The sequence below is a fragment of the Hydra viridissima genome, unplaced genomic scaffold (genome assembly GCF_058129835.1).
Source record: "Hydra viridissima isolate aposymbiotic clone 2 unplaced genomic scaffold, HvirCarnegie_v1 scaffold_13, whole genome shotgun sequence".
In the NCBI taxonomy this organism is placed as follows: domain Eukaryota; kingdom Metazoa; phylum Cnidaria; class Hydrozoa; order Anthoathecata; family Hydridae; genus Hydra; species Hydra viridissima.
In genome coordinates this window covers 10,615,937-10,630,308 of record NW_028324312.1, presented here as the reverse complement: position 1 = coordinate 10,630,308, position 14,372 = coordinate 10,615,937, and the positions used below count along the sequence as shown (strand labels likewise).

Here is a 14,372-nt window from a genome sequence, read left to right as displayed (position 1 = left end):
AATCATTAAATTTTTATGAAATTTTCACCATCGTTATACTGATTTAAAGCTCTTTACAATGATGTAAAATAATTAAATAGCTGAATAGTTTAAAAATTTTGCACACATACCTACAATATCAACTAGATATTGCTATTTTACATGCCGTTTAATCAAATAATAGGATTGAAATTCTTTAAGTGAACTTATTCGCCATGCAATAGCTTTGAAACTTTTGTGTGAAACAGGATTCTTTTGCCATTTCTTTGTTAACTCATCGTTGTTGAAGCATCGGCGTTTGGTGTTTCACTTTTAATGAATAGTAATTATTCGTATTCAAACTTGATATCAATCTTTCGAACAAACCATGCTTTCTGAAGTTTCTTAAAATAGTACTCTTTATTTTTTAAAAAGAACATTGTTTTTGGTGACAAACATTACATTCATACAAAAGTATATTATTTAGCAATTGTTATAAAAAAAAGTTACCTGCAATTAACAGAAAAACAATTCTGCGCAGAGATTGGGTGGGTTGAAGCAAAACAACTTGATCAATTTGAATTTTCGCAATATGCATCTGGAACCTGATAGATTTCTATTTCTAAATATATAAATTCATTTAAATTCAGCTACATTGTTCGTTACTAATGGTTAAAATCCAAATAAACCAAATGCCTTATTATTATGCAGATTGCGTCATAAAAGATAACTTTTACCTTAAATATTTTTTTTTTACTGGAATAAAGCAGATGTTCCGATTATTATAATTTTGTTTGTTTGTTTACTATGAAAGACCTATAAAAATAAGCGAGAAATAGTTTTATTGCTTCATATGAACTTTTTTCTGATAATCAAATCCGAACATGAAAAGATGGTTGCTTTACCCCAAAGCTAATGTGGAAGTTGAAACAGCGCCTGGCCATATTTACAATCAAAGAAAAAGGTATTGTGGAGTGTCCGCTAAAGCCAGATCAAAAGGAACCCCATGAGGCCAATGAAAAAGATGGCAAAAGTGAGAAATGAATGAAGTCACAGTGAGAAGATTTTTTAAAAAGAGCGGTGCTTTCTTGTTCTAGGCCAGAAAAAAACTTCTGTTTTTACAGACCGTCTGAGAGGTGTTCTTCTGGAACGTTCTAACAAGCTCCATCGTATGTTTGAGAAAAGGCTTGAATTTTGTGGCTCTCAGACGAAAAATATTTCACTTTTGAATCAGCCTTCAAGAGTCTAAATGATTTTTAAGCACCATGAAAGAATGCCAAGATTGTCTCTGGGAACATTAGGTCAACCCAAAGTATACTGCACATTTTATGGTTTCTGGACTTAATGCATCTCCAAAAGAATAGATCCTACCTGTCATCCTGATGACTAGCGTAGGATGGACATTAAAGAATGTTAGGACTAGTTATTGCATGCTGAGAATCATCCTCGGATTTTTTTATTTTTCCGAGACCCACATGACCCTCTCGTTTTGTTTTCGAAGGCTCTCCCTGTCAAGTGGCAAATTTTGTATAAATTAAAATTTGACACATCATGCAAGTTTCTGTTTTAATGCTTTTAACGCTTTAAAAAAGTAACGTGATTAATGTTTAAGTTTATGTTCATGAAAAAGGTTGCCATTTTTGAAAAGTAAGTTAAACTGATTTAATGAAATGGCGTCATTAGGAACTATCTAAGAAAGTTGAAACCGTAATAAAAGGTAGAAAAGTGACTAAGGTTCTTTTAATTTTGTTTAACGATTGTTTTCGATAAAGGACGAGCATTATTCAAATATTTAGATACGCAATAACGTTTTGCAAAATCTGAAACATGTCAACATTCAATAAATATATTTGGTTGTTTTTTGAGTTCTACGAAAACTTCTAGAAAACGTACTTATTATTCTTTATTTCATTTTAGATTAAATGAATTTAAGAAAAACAAAAATGAAAGAACAAGCTTTGCAATAGCTTCTCAGCCTCTTTCACTTTCAGATATATAGTGGATTTACAGTCAATGTTCTGTGTTAAAAGTTTACTTTCTCCCTTTTAGGTTTTAAATAAAAAATGTTTAAACTTGATTATGCAGTTGATGGTCTAGATCAGGGGTGGGGAACCTTTCTGAGCTTGGGGGCCGCATAACCCTTAAAAAAATTGTTTGGGGGCCGCACTAATAAATATGCAAATTTGGTGTATAGTACTCGTACTAATTTTATATTTCTTAAAGCATCTTGTATCACAATATTTCTTAACGCATGTATCACAATATTTCTTAATGTATCATGTATCACAAAAGTTCTCAATGGCTTTTCTGATTCTGTTTCTTTTGAACCAGAACTTGAATATTTGGCTGTATCTTCGTAGTTTTAAGCTTCAGTTGGTCTTCCAGATGCTCATCGGTCAACTGTAACCTTAAACAAGGCTTGATAAATGTCATGTGGGAAAACGTATATTCACAGCAGTAGGTTGAACCAAAGCAGCTCAGAAGACGCCTGGCAATACGACGGAGTTTTGGATACTCAACTGCAGTTTTCCAAATTTCCAATGGATCCTTCTTGTTGTCAAAGAGAGATTTTAGGATACTGAAATATTTTCGTCTGCGCAGATCTGCGCAGACACATTTTCCGAACCCTACTAAAATGTAAAAATAAAGTAGTTTTTTAAATTTCACTTTATTCTCTAAAATATTTTTAAAAAAATTTAAGTTCTTATTTTTACGTTTCGGGGCCGCACAAAGAGTGTCTGGGGGCCGCATGCGGCCCCGGGGCCGCAGGTTCCCCACCCCTAGTCTAGATATTTCTTTTCTAAGAGGGTCCAGCTAAGCCTTGACTAGATTTTCTCTAATTTCAGCGATACTGAAATCCTGTTGGTCCTTGCAATCCGGATGGAAGAACGTGTTGGCACTTTTGACAAATCTGCTTCATCATATTTAAATTAGAGTGCGCCAAGTTCCCGTATTTACGGGAACTACGGGAGCGGGATCCTGTTCCTGCTTTTGGTATTTAAAATACGGGAACGGGATCCTGTTCCCGTAATAAATAAAATACGGGAACAGGAAATTCCCGTTCTTGTTCCCGTACGTCATTCGATGTTACGGGGTTTTCCCGTAATTATTATATTATAATATATAATATATATATTTATATATTATAATATAATATATATATATATATATATATATTATATATATATAATATATATATTTATATACTATATATATATATTTATAAATTTATATATTATAATATATATATTTATATATTATAATATAATATAAGAAATACGGGAAAAGCCGTATTTTTACAAGTTTCCCGCTTTTTTACGGGGTTCCCGCTATTTTATGATTCGCGCGCATATATTCCCGTTTATTTTAAGATTTTAAGATTTATGTTATAAATTTGGTACTAATACTAGGAACAAACTACTATAATTATAAGGTAAATATATATAAATATTATAATAATTTAAAATTATAATTAGGTTTAAGACCTAATTATAATTTTTTTAAGTAGTTTACTGTCTTCGTTTCTTTGCTAACTTTCTTCTTTTCTTTGCTAACTTTCTTCTTTTCTTTACTAACTTTCTTCTTTTCTTTACTAACTTTCTTCGTATCTTTGATATCTTTCTTGTTAATTACCTTATTTTCCTTTGAATATAAATTATTAGTTAGAATTAACCTTTTTTCCTTTTTTTTTTTTTAGGTACATAGCTTTTATTAAAGCTCCCCTGTGTGTCTTCTATGTTGTGAAAATCTTCTATGTTGTTAAGTTAATAAATTTAAAAAATAAAAAAAAAAAAATTAAAAAAAAAAATAAAAAAGAATCTAAAAAAAAACAAACACCTAAACCAAAATAAACCACAAAAAAAAAACAAATTATATAACCAGGAAAAAAAAAGAAAAAAAAAAAGCAGGAAAAAAACCAGGAAAAATACCAGGAAAAATAATACAGGAAATATTAGACGTTCCAGGTGAAAAACGGGAACAGGAATGGGATTTTCCCGTTCCCGCTTTTTAAAATACGGGAACGGGAATTCCCGTTCCCGTTTTTTTCCAAGTCCGGGAAATGAATCCCGTTCCCGGAAATTCCCACTTTCGTTTCCCGGAAAACGGGAATTGTCACAGCCTAATTTAAATAATGGCCACGTAATGAAAGCGCTACCAAAGTGGCATATTTTTGATTAAAAAAGATTACGTTTTGACGTTTTCAGGATCGTATTAATATCAGTAAATGATAAGTAAAAAGTAGAACTTGTTGAAAACATTTTCAAATATATTCCTTCGACAATATTCTCAAAGGTTTGTAAACGCACTTGTTTGCAAAATGCTTTAAACCAGCCAAGAATTTGTTTGTTATAAAATATTTTTTGTTTTTAAGTTTAAATAAATCTATGTATCTTTGAACAGCAAAAATAGATTTTGTATACTTTCACTATTGAGTGGTGTTAATCTATGCATAAAAAAATCAAAATCAAAGCGAAATATCAAGAAAGAGTTATCTTCTTTCAATACGCTTTAAAACAAAAAGTTTTGAATTTTGATGAATTTTGGTACAAGTAAGAAAAAGATATTCCAATTGCAGCTTCTAAAGCAAGCGTGGTTTGTACTTCGCCTACTAGTTCGATTGGGCCCTGCTTGCAAATACCAAAATGTTTAGGAACTACATAGGCAATAAATTAAAAAAAGAAAAGTAGCTTATAGTAAAAGCAATTGCTATATTGTGTTAAAAAAACGACTAAAATTTTTTGGTTTGTCGATGCGCCAAGCCCCGCAGTGAGATTTTTAAAAGGCATACTTCATAATAAAATGGGTAAAGTTTCTCCCACATCGTCATAAACAATATAAAATACAAATCGTATTAGTGAATTACTTCCACGCTGAAAATGCTACTTCGGACTCCAAACTTGTTGGCCATATAGATAATGTAAAATCTCGAGGATTAAAAACTTTTCTTTTAAATTTTGGAGAGTCAATGTATTTAAGCTAGTACAAAATACATGAGTACCTAAGCTGCTCCACCAACAGAATATATAACAAAAAGGAGGTCTGTGGAGAGCACGTACCAATAAACTAACCATTAACAATAATAACAGTAAATATTTTATAAATGCCACATTTTACAAAACCCACTTACAATAATTAAATAAGAAATATCATTTTCAACATGCTCCTTTACAATAATTATATCATTATTGTCACTTTTTACACGCTCCCCCTCCTGTTGGCTTTTTTTCTTTTAATTGTTTAAGATATTGTCCATCAAGGGGTGACTGACGAGTAGGACGTTTATTGTTTGACCTGAGTGCCGCATCATTTTGCCTAATCCCGGTTTCAACTGCACAGACATTTCTTTTTGAATTATCATCTTTATATTTATTATCTTATTCAATATCGATCTCAAAAAAGCAGGGATACAAGACAAAGACATCAAGAGATGCAAAACGTGCTGCAGAGTTTAAAAAGAAAAATTGTCAGCTCAAAGCAACATGCGGTACCAATATATAGCTTCTTAAAAGTTGTTAGTCTTTGATTTGCCAATCGTGTTTACACAAAAAAAATGAATTTTCTTAAGAGGGTTTTTGGATAACAAAATGCCGCGGACCTGAATCAGGCCATGAAACAACTATAATTTAATTGCATAGAAGAAAATTTTTTCTTTTGTTTTGACAACTTTATTTTGTCCCGATTATAAGGAGAACATTGAAAGTTTTTTTTTTTTGTTTTTTTTGTTTTATAAATTTGATTTCTTTAAAAAAATGACCAGGTGTACCACCTTAAAACTTGACTATTTTTGCAATACCACAAAACTCATGTCTCTAGGATTGGTCATTGCATTCAAAAACAACTAAAAATGCGTAAAGCATAATGCATCTAAGTAAAGCATCAATAAATTCAGCTATAGTAACTTTAGTAACTTTGTATTAGTTAAATAATCATATTACTTTATTACATAGTATTTTAGTTAACTAGTTACTTATTTCTTTAAATCTAACGGAATCCATTAGGATGTCTTTATGCACTAAAAGAAAAGTTTGACAAAAAGTTTTTTAAAACTAAGATAGAACAAAAAGAATTTACACTTTTTTGAATATGCCATTTTGTATTTCACGTTTAAAAATTTTTATTCTGCAAAACAAAAAACATTTCCTTGATTTTGAAAACAATTTGATTTGATCCAACAGTTTGAAATTACGAACATCAATGCATCAGAATAAATATAAATATATAAAAATATTTCGTTTTAATGTTACAAAATGCCAGGAACAAAGTAAAGAAAATAAAATACAAAAATATCATTAAAAAAAATATAATTATATAAAAAAGTAGTTTCAAAAAATTTTAATATTTTATGGTTAAACGCACTATTCAAAAAAATTAAGAAATTGGTAAAATAATATAACGCATTCACATACTAACAGATATATATATATATATATATATATATATATATATATATATATATATATATATATATATATATATATATATATATATATATATGTACATATATCGATAGTAGTATATAAATGCGGGTTCTGGCTCATTGATACTTTTCCATACTTAAGGATGATATCTTTGATGTGATGAGATAGGTTTGTGATGGGGTTTTAGTGAGTGTAATATCCAAGAAGAAGTATAAAAATAATCATGTTATTTGTGTACCCTTCAAGATGCCTAAATTTTTCTTACCTTTTTATTCAATTTTCTTACGATGTGATTTAAAAAAAAATTCTTCTTATTTAAAAATGTTTATAGCGCGAACAAAGAATGCAGGTGAAGTGAAAGCGTTGTTTGATCTTTTGTTCAAAAATATGAGGATGGTGTGTTTGCGAATAAGTAAAGAAGGTATAAGTGTGCGAACAAAAACAACGATAAATTTAATGTTTGAGGTGGATCTTTTTTCAGATCGTTTTGATGAGTATGTGTTTGATTTTGAGGAGCCGTTACATGTGGGTGTTGAGAGTTATGTGAGCAAGGTGTTTAAAACGGTGAAAACTGGAAGCGAGTTGACTTTGTCGATTTTGAGTGCGGGAAGTTTAGAAATCGCTGTGAGAACTTTAGACCAATTTGAGTATAATATTAAGGTGGCGACGGAAAGCGTTCAAAACGTGAGTTTGAGTGAGCGCTATTTTTTTTGGTCAAAGAGAAGAGTTTTGGCTAGTAGGTTTAGTGAAATGTGTAAGATGGTCAAGCCGACATCTGAATTTAGAGTGTGTTTAGAGAAAGGTGTGTTGATATTTTCAATGGAGACAAGCGGTGTTATTTGGGAGAGTTTTAAGTTTGGAGAAGAGAGCGATGGTAAGAAATTGGAATTGGTGCGTAAGTCTGATCAGTTGTATCGGGTTTCAAAAATCGTTTCTTTTTCTAGCGTGTTGGATGTGTATGTGGGAGAGACGTTAATGATTTCGTCTGAAGGGGAAATAGGAATGATAAAGGTGTATTTTCTTTAAAAACATTCGTTTTCAAAGGAAGGATCTACAAAATGGAGCCTAAAATGGGTATGCTATTGAAGGGTGAATTTGGTCCGAGGAGTAAGCCAAGACCGGAGAATTGTTCTTCTTCTCCAGAGCCTATACGATCGTATGCTTTTTTGTTTTTGAGATAAAGCCCATCGCCTTGTGTGTTTCCATCCCAATGGTTGAGGTATATACCGGATCCTAGTTTGGAAATTTTCAGTCCTTTTCCGCCTTTTCTGAGGTAGACAACACCGCGCCCGGCAATTTTGTCTACCAAGGCAGAACCGGCAGAGGCTCCAACTCCACCTAACAGTCCAGTGGCAAGAGCAGGAACGACTTTTGTGGCGATGGTGCTTCCGATCATACCGAGTAAAGGTAAAAGGGCACCGATGAATCCTCCTTCAACTTTTGCGTTGTGCATGAGCTGTTTTTTGCTGAGTTTGAGGGTGACGCCTTTTCCAGCTTCATAGGCTTTTGCAATTTGGTTGAGTTGGGTTTGCGTGACAGCAAGAACATGTTCACCGTTCAAGTCTTGATGGGTGAGTTTTATGCTGGTTGCAGTTTTATCATGCAACGCTTTTTTAATTTTGTCGGCTTGACCTTTGGAAATGTTGAGACTGATCTTTTGATACATTTTTAATAGAAAAAGAAATTTTTTTTCTTTGAAATTTATCGACTGAAAGCGCTTCCGGAGAAAAGATCGTGTAGAGTGGATGATATTTTTTCTCTGATGTGGTATCTGACAATGATGTCTTCTCCTCTAAAATCGATCAAATGATCATCTTGATCAACGATTTGTGTTTCCATTTTTGAAATTTTGCTGACAACGATGGGAAGGTATATGAGGTGAAAAGGTTTTTCAACAATTTTGGTTCCGGGTTCAACTTGTGGGTAAAAGGAGTAAATGTCGTTTGTTGCTTTTCCGTCTAAATAAGACGAGCCGATAATGTCGTTGGTGACTCGAATGACTGCAGTTTCTTCAATTCTCACGATGTTTTCAGACTCGTAAGTGTCAATGACGCTTGTGACTTTATTAGGGTCGACAGGGTCTTCTTTTTTCGACGTAGGTGTATTCGTTTCTATCGAATCCGAGGAGCGAACCTATGCTGTTATTGACGTTGAAATCAACCCAGTATTTTGTCGTTGCTGTAGGCTTTCCAAACTTTAATACGGCTTTTAACGAAGACTCGTTTGCTGTAATGGTGACTCCGTCTACTCTGTACAAGTTTCCTGTTTGCTTTTGCATTTCAGCTTGAAGGTAATCGTTGAGCTGATTAATTTCGTAGGATCCTTCTTGAATGTAGATGGTGTAACTGTTCGATCCAGAGTTTGGACTGTATCTGAAAACGTTATTTTTAGAGGTGATGTTGGGATAGCTTCGATAGGTTTCGAGTCCCACAAGAGCCATTTCGTACTGTTTGTTTAAATCCAGCTCGATGGGTTTATCAAATTTTGTTTTGATGGAGCTGTTTGATACGGTGGGAAGCTCTTTTTTAGATTTAGCATGCAAATAGAATCCAGACATGTTTTTTATACGTTTGGAAAATAAAAATCATCCAACCCGCTTCTGTATTTTCCATGGTCTTTTTGGAGGATAAATCAATGACGGCAAATCCATGGGGTTGAGACCAGCAGTATTTGCAAAACTTTTTAAATTCTTCTTTTTTCATGTCGCTTGAAACGTGATCTTGGTAAATGTGGTTGATGTTTTTATCGTCCTGAGGAAAGAGGCAAATAAAGTTGGCATTTTCTCGGATGGTTTGTCTGGGGAGCAGGAAATAATTTTGAGCGAGGTAAAAGCAGTCGACGTTAGAGTGTCTTCCTCGGATGTAATATTTTTCGCATTTGTTTTGTTTGGTGAGTTGCAAGTCATCAAAGATCATCAAGTTGTTTTTGGACGAGTCTAAGGCAGCGGGTTCAGGAACGTCTTCTTCATTTTCGAAAAATTGACATTCCATGTCTGTTTCTCCGTTCCATTCTTTGGATATTTCTTCAATGACGTCTTCAGGACTGGATTTTAGCTGTTCAATTTTGCTTTGAATGTTAAATAATTGAAGAATGAGTTCTTTTGGTAGTTTCTTTTCAAAGGCTTTTTTGAGTATTTTGTATTCGGGTTGGAAAAGGGATTTGCCAAAGACTTGCAAGTGGTTATAATCAAGCCATCCAGGTCTAAGCAGTAAATTGAGAAGCAAGGTTGTTTTTCCGCACCCGGACTTTCCGACGATGATTCCTCGAATGCTTCTAGGTAAAAACTTGTTGTTATATCTTTTGGTTTTTCCGATATTCCATGACAAATCAATGACTTCCATTTTTTACAGTTAAAAAAATATTTTTCTTGTATTTAAAATGTACTGCGTCAAATGCAAAAGAGAAACAGAAACCATTCATCTGAAAAAGGAGATGACAAAAAACAACAGGCCTATGCTCAAAGGAACCTGCGACTCTTGCGGAACGACCAAATGCCAATTTATTGCTAAATATGCTACAAAAGGAGGTGATTTGGTAGAATCGATCAATAAGCTGTCGAGCAAAGTGAAGCTTCCATGGGCAAAATTTCCAGGAGAAATGCATATTCCTGGGATGAACTTTGCAGGACCGGGAACCAATTTAGACAAACGTTTAACATCCACAGACATGTATCAAGAGTGGAGCAAGCCGGTAGACAGAGTGGACAATGCAGCGTATCACCATGATTTGGCTTATAAATATTTTAACGACCAACAAAACAGGAATGTGGCTGATCAAATGATGCTTGAAGAAATGAACTCCATTCCAAACCCCACTCAAAGAGGGATCAACGAGAGAAAACTCATTACACCGGTGATCAAAGCCAAAGCTAAATTCGGATTGGGTGTTGGATCTAAAGGATCTATAAATTCGAAGCGATCCGAAGGATCTAAAAAAAAAAAATGCCTCTGAAATGGACTGACCAGCTTGCAGAGGAGCTTCATAAACCTGTCATTCACCATTTTAAAAGAAGAAGGGTGATTGTGAACGACATGGATGAGATATGGGCTGCAGATTTGGTTGATATGAAATCGTTTTCAAAATTCAACAACGGCGTTAAATATTTGCTCATGGTGATTGACGTGTTTTCAAAGTATGGATGGATTGTTCCGTTAAAAAGTAAAACAGGGCTTGAAGTGGCTGAATCGTTGAAAAAAATCTTCTCAGAAAGAAAGTGCATCAAATTATAGGTGGATAAAGGAAAAGAATTTTACAACAAGCACGTGAAAGCGCTAGGTGTTCAATTGTACTCTACTGAAAACGAGGAAAAAAGCTGTGTCGTCGAGCGATGGAACAGAACGATGAAGGAGAGAATGTTTAAATATTTTTCAGCCAACAACACTAATAAATACATTGACGTATTAGATGAGATGGTGAAAAATTACAACAACACAGTGCATTCTTCCATTAAGATGACTCCAGTGGAAGCCAGCGATGAAAAGAATAAAGGTAGGGTCTGGTGGAACCTGTATGGAAAGGATCAAGCATTACCAGCAAAACCGAAATTTTCAATGGACGATCAAGTAAGGATTACCAAAAAGAAGTCTCATTTTGAAAAGGGGTATACGCCAAGATGGACTGAAGAAGTTTTTACCGTGTCAAAAGTTCAGTACACGAATCCTCCTACGTATAAAATTGCTGATGCTCATGGTGAAGAAATTCAAGGCACTTTTTACGAGCAGGAAATGCAAAAGACGCATCAGGATATATTTAGGATTGAAAAAATCGTTCGCAAGACCAACACCAGGTCGTTAGTCAAATGGTTAGGGTATCCAGACTCGTTTAATTCGTGGGTGGACAATAAAGAACTGATCCGTTTGCTTTCGAGCGACATTGGTCATTTCCTCGACAAAAAAAATTTTCGAGTCCATTAAAAAAATGAGCAAGATGATGGTTTTGTTTGAGCCCTTTATCAATGAGTACCTTAAGACGGAAGATTACGAGGAGTCGTATTATTATTCGCCTTATGAAGAAAAGTACCATTACAAGATTTACAGCTTTGAAAATGATTTGGATTTTACCATTATTCGTCGAATGGATGAATATGAGTTGAAAATAAAGTGTGGAGGGATTCGTTTTGAAAAAAGTGGCATGCCATTCAAAGATGTATTTGAGTATGCTCGAAGAAAAATAAATAAAGTCAAAGAGCAATCAAAAGCGTCGGATCCAAAAAGGATCTAAAAAAATTTCTTTCCCATTAAAAAAAGATGAATTTCGTGACGATTGAGAATTTTGACGAGAGTAAATTAATAGCTGGGGAGATTTACGCAGCCACAAGACCTATTCAGTATCAAAAGATTCCGCTGTATTACGAGTATGAAAATGGAAAAGGTCCTTTTAATCTAAGAACACCCATTTTGTATTCTTTAGGTGTGTTTGAGAGTTTAGATCCAAAGACAAAAGAGCTTACGGGTTATTCTATGTCTTTTGTTGCTCATGACGATAAAAATGGATCAGAAGAAGAAAAGTTTATGGAGGTGATTGAAAAAATAACAAAATTTCTTCGAGAGCAAGTCATTCTTAAAACACCCTTGTTGAAGAAAGGAGGAAGAACTAAAAAGTTAATGTTTGAGGTTTTATCCATTTTAAAGAAAAAGTCAGAAAGCTCATCTTCCATATTTTTCGGAAAGCTGTATAGAAAAGAAAAGAACATTACTTCCTTGTTTAGTAAAAGGGAGAACAAAAAGCTTGTAAAGGCTGATCCATTGGAGTATGTTCGTCAAAGGTGCTTTGTCATTGCGTCTTTAAAAATTGAAGGTGTTTTTATTGGATCACAGATCGAGACCATTCAAGTCAAGCTTCCAGAAGTGGCCATCATTAAAAATGCTCCTGTTTTGGTTCAAAGCATCATGAGCGATTTGGATTTAGATGAAATGGAATCTGACGAAGAGATGTAAATCCATTTTTAGATTCTTTGACTTCGTATGGATCCAAAGGATCTAATCCATGGAAAATTAGCGATTTTTTAGATCCTTTGGATCCATGGAAATCATAAATGATTTTTAGTTTCTTTGAAACAATGGAAATTCTTCGAATTTTTAAATTTTGCGCAAATTTAAAAATGATTAACGTTGAAGGAATAACATTGCCAAACGAGGCCTTGACCAACTTTCAATTGGAAAAAGCTGCGAAACAGTTAAAATTGGAAAACTTTCGAGGCGTTTTTGAAAGAGACACATTGCCGAAAAAACCAAGAAGAAAAGAATGTGGGATTGTCAACACGGGGGATTCGAGCACTGGAGGATTTCATTGGGTGTGCTGGTACAAAGACGGCGATAAGAAGTACAGCTTTGATTCATATGCACAGCCACCTCTTGTTGAGCTGGTAAAATACTTAAAAAATCAAAGATTTTCCACGGAGGATCTAAAAAGCCCCGTTTATCACAACAGCGAAAGAGTACAGTTTGGTAACACCTCTTATTGCGGTCACTTGTGTCTTTACGTCCTGAAAAAATTAGATGCAGGTCTTGACTTTCAAAGCATTATGAACACCTTGTGGTGATCCTTTGGATCCGTGGCGACGATGTCGCTTAAACAGGAAAAAATAAAATCCGAGACATGTAAAATGATTGACAAATTTGGTAGATCAGAATTGGGTCGTTATTTATATAACCCTTATTCAACCTCTCTTTCAAGCGATCTGTATGTCAGGACAGATGGAAACAGCACCATCATTGCAGATTTGGATTTCAACTCTCACAAAATCATCAACCTGGCAGAACCTACCACTTCGCACGATGCTGCCACCAAAAATTATGTGGACACGCATGCGTCAGGTGGGACATCAGTGGGAACCGCGGACTTGGATTTAAATTTTCACAAAGCGATCAACTTGAACGAGCCGACCAATCTTCACGACGCTGCCACTAAAAATTACGTGGACGTCAGCTCGAGCATGAATGTTAAAACGGATGGATCCAGCACCATCACTGCTGACATGGATTTAAACAACCACAAATTACTCAATGTGAAAGATCCGACCACTTCTCACGATGCTGCGACAAAAGCGTACGTTGACACCAAAGTGGCATACAACAATATTTTGTACACAGACGTCAACATGACATCACACAAATTGACCAATTTAGCCGAGCCCACTTTATCCTCAGATTCAGCCACCAAAAATTACGTGGACACGCATGCGTCAACATCAGTAGGAACAGCGGACTTGGATTTGAATTCCCATAAATTGATCAATGTGCTCAACCCTTCAAACGCGCAAGACGCTGCGACGAAAAGTTATGTGGACGCTTTGTCACAAAATTCCAACTTTTTAGGATTTTTTCCCAATTCAGGATTTTCGTCCTTGGGGTTAAAGTCTCAAACGGTTGCAGGATCAACCACCGCACCGGTTTTCAGCTACGTTAGCGGTTCTGGAGTTCTGAGAAGATTATGGCTGGCTTTTAGTGGAACCGGAACAAACGTCCCTGGAAATGTTTTTATTCGGATATTGGCAGACGGAGAAATTAGAGTGGGGAATTATTCAATAACCACTGACGCTGTTGGTGTGGACGCCGCTGCTCTTGCCTGTGACTTGCTCTTTTCCCCTCTCGGCGGTCCTTTTTACGCCAATTCTTTGCAAGGATGCAACATGTTTAGTACCACTTCCTTGGGAGGATATTTTACAGTCGACTTGCCGTTTACATCAAGCTTAACCATCCAATTGGTCAATAATAATGCTGCAGCCATCACGTATTGGATTCAACCGTTCATTTCCACATTCACCTCCATTCCTCCTCTCCTTTCCTCCGTTAAATTGTACGGAAGGACGTTCAGATATTTTCAAACGACTTACGGGAACGAATATGTTTTGCTGAATACCAATGGAAATGAAAATGGAGTTTTTCTGAAATACATCAGGATGCCCGTCATCGGCGCTTCTGGAAACTGGTGGGAGTCCAGAGTCAGAATGTACGACGGAAATGCTCCTCCTGGAAACGGCACTGTCCTAAGCCC

At 35.0% G+C, this 14,372-nt stretch overlaps 1 protein-coding gene across 1 annotated transcript; it reads left to right on the top strand.

Moving 5' to 3' along the window:
* Positions 1-7,073: 7,073 nt before the first annotated feature.
* Positions 7,074-10,328, top strand: LOC149880457 (uncharacterized). Its single transcript, XM_090070055.1, has 2 exons — positions 7,074-9,139; positions 9,509-10,328. Exon 2 carries the CDS (start codon positions 9,756-9,758, stop codon positions 10,326-10,328), a length of 573 nt encoding a protein of 190 aa, XP_089926181.1. The 5' UTR covers positions 7,074-9,139; positions 9,509-9,755.
* Positions 10,329-14,372: the final 4,044 nt, after the last annotated feature.

Bases quoted from the DNA above. Each gene is read 5' to 3' on its own strand.
- LOC149880457 (XM_090070055.1), top strand. From the start codon at position 9,756: ATGTACTGCGTCAAATGCAAAAGAGAAACAGAAACCATTCATCTGAAA.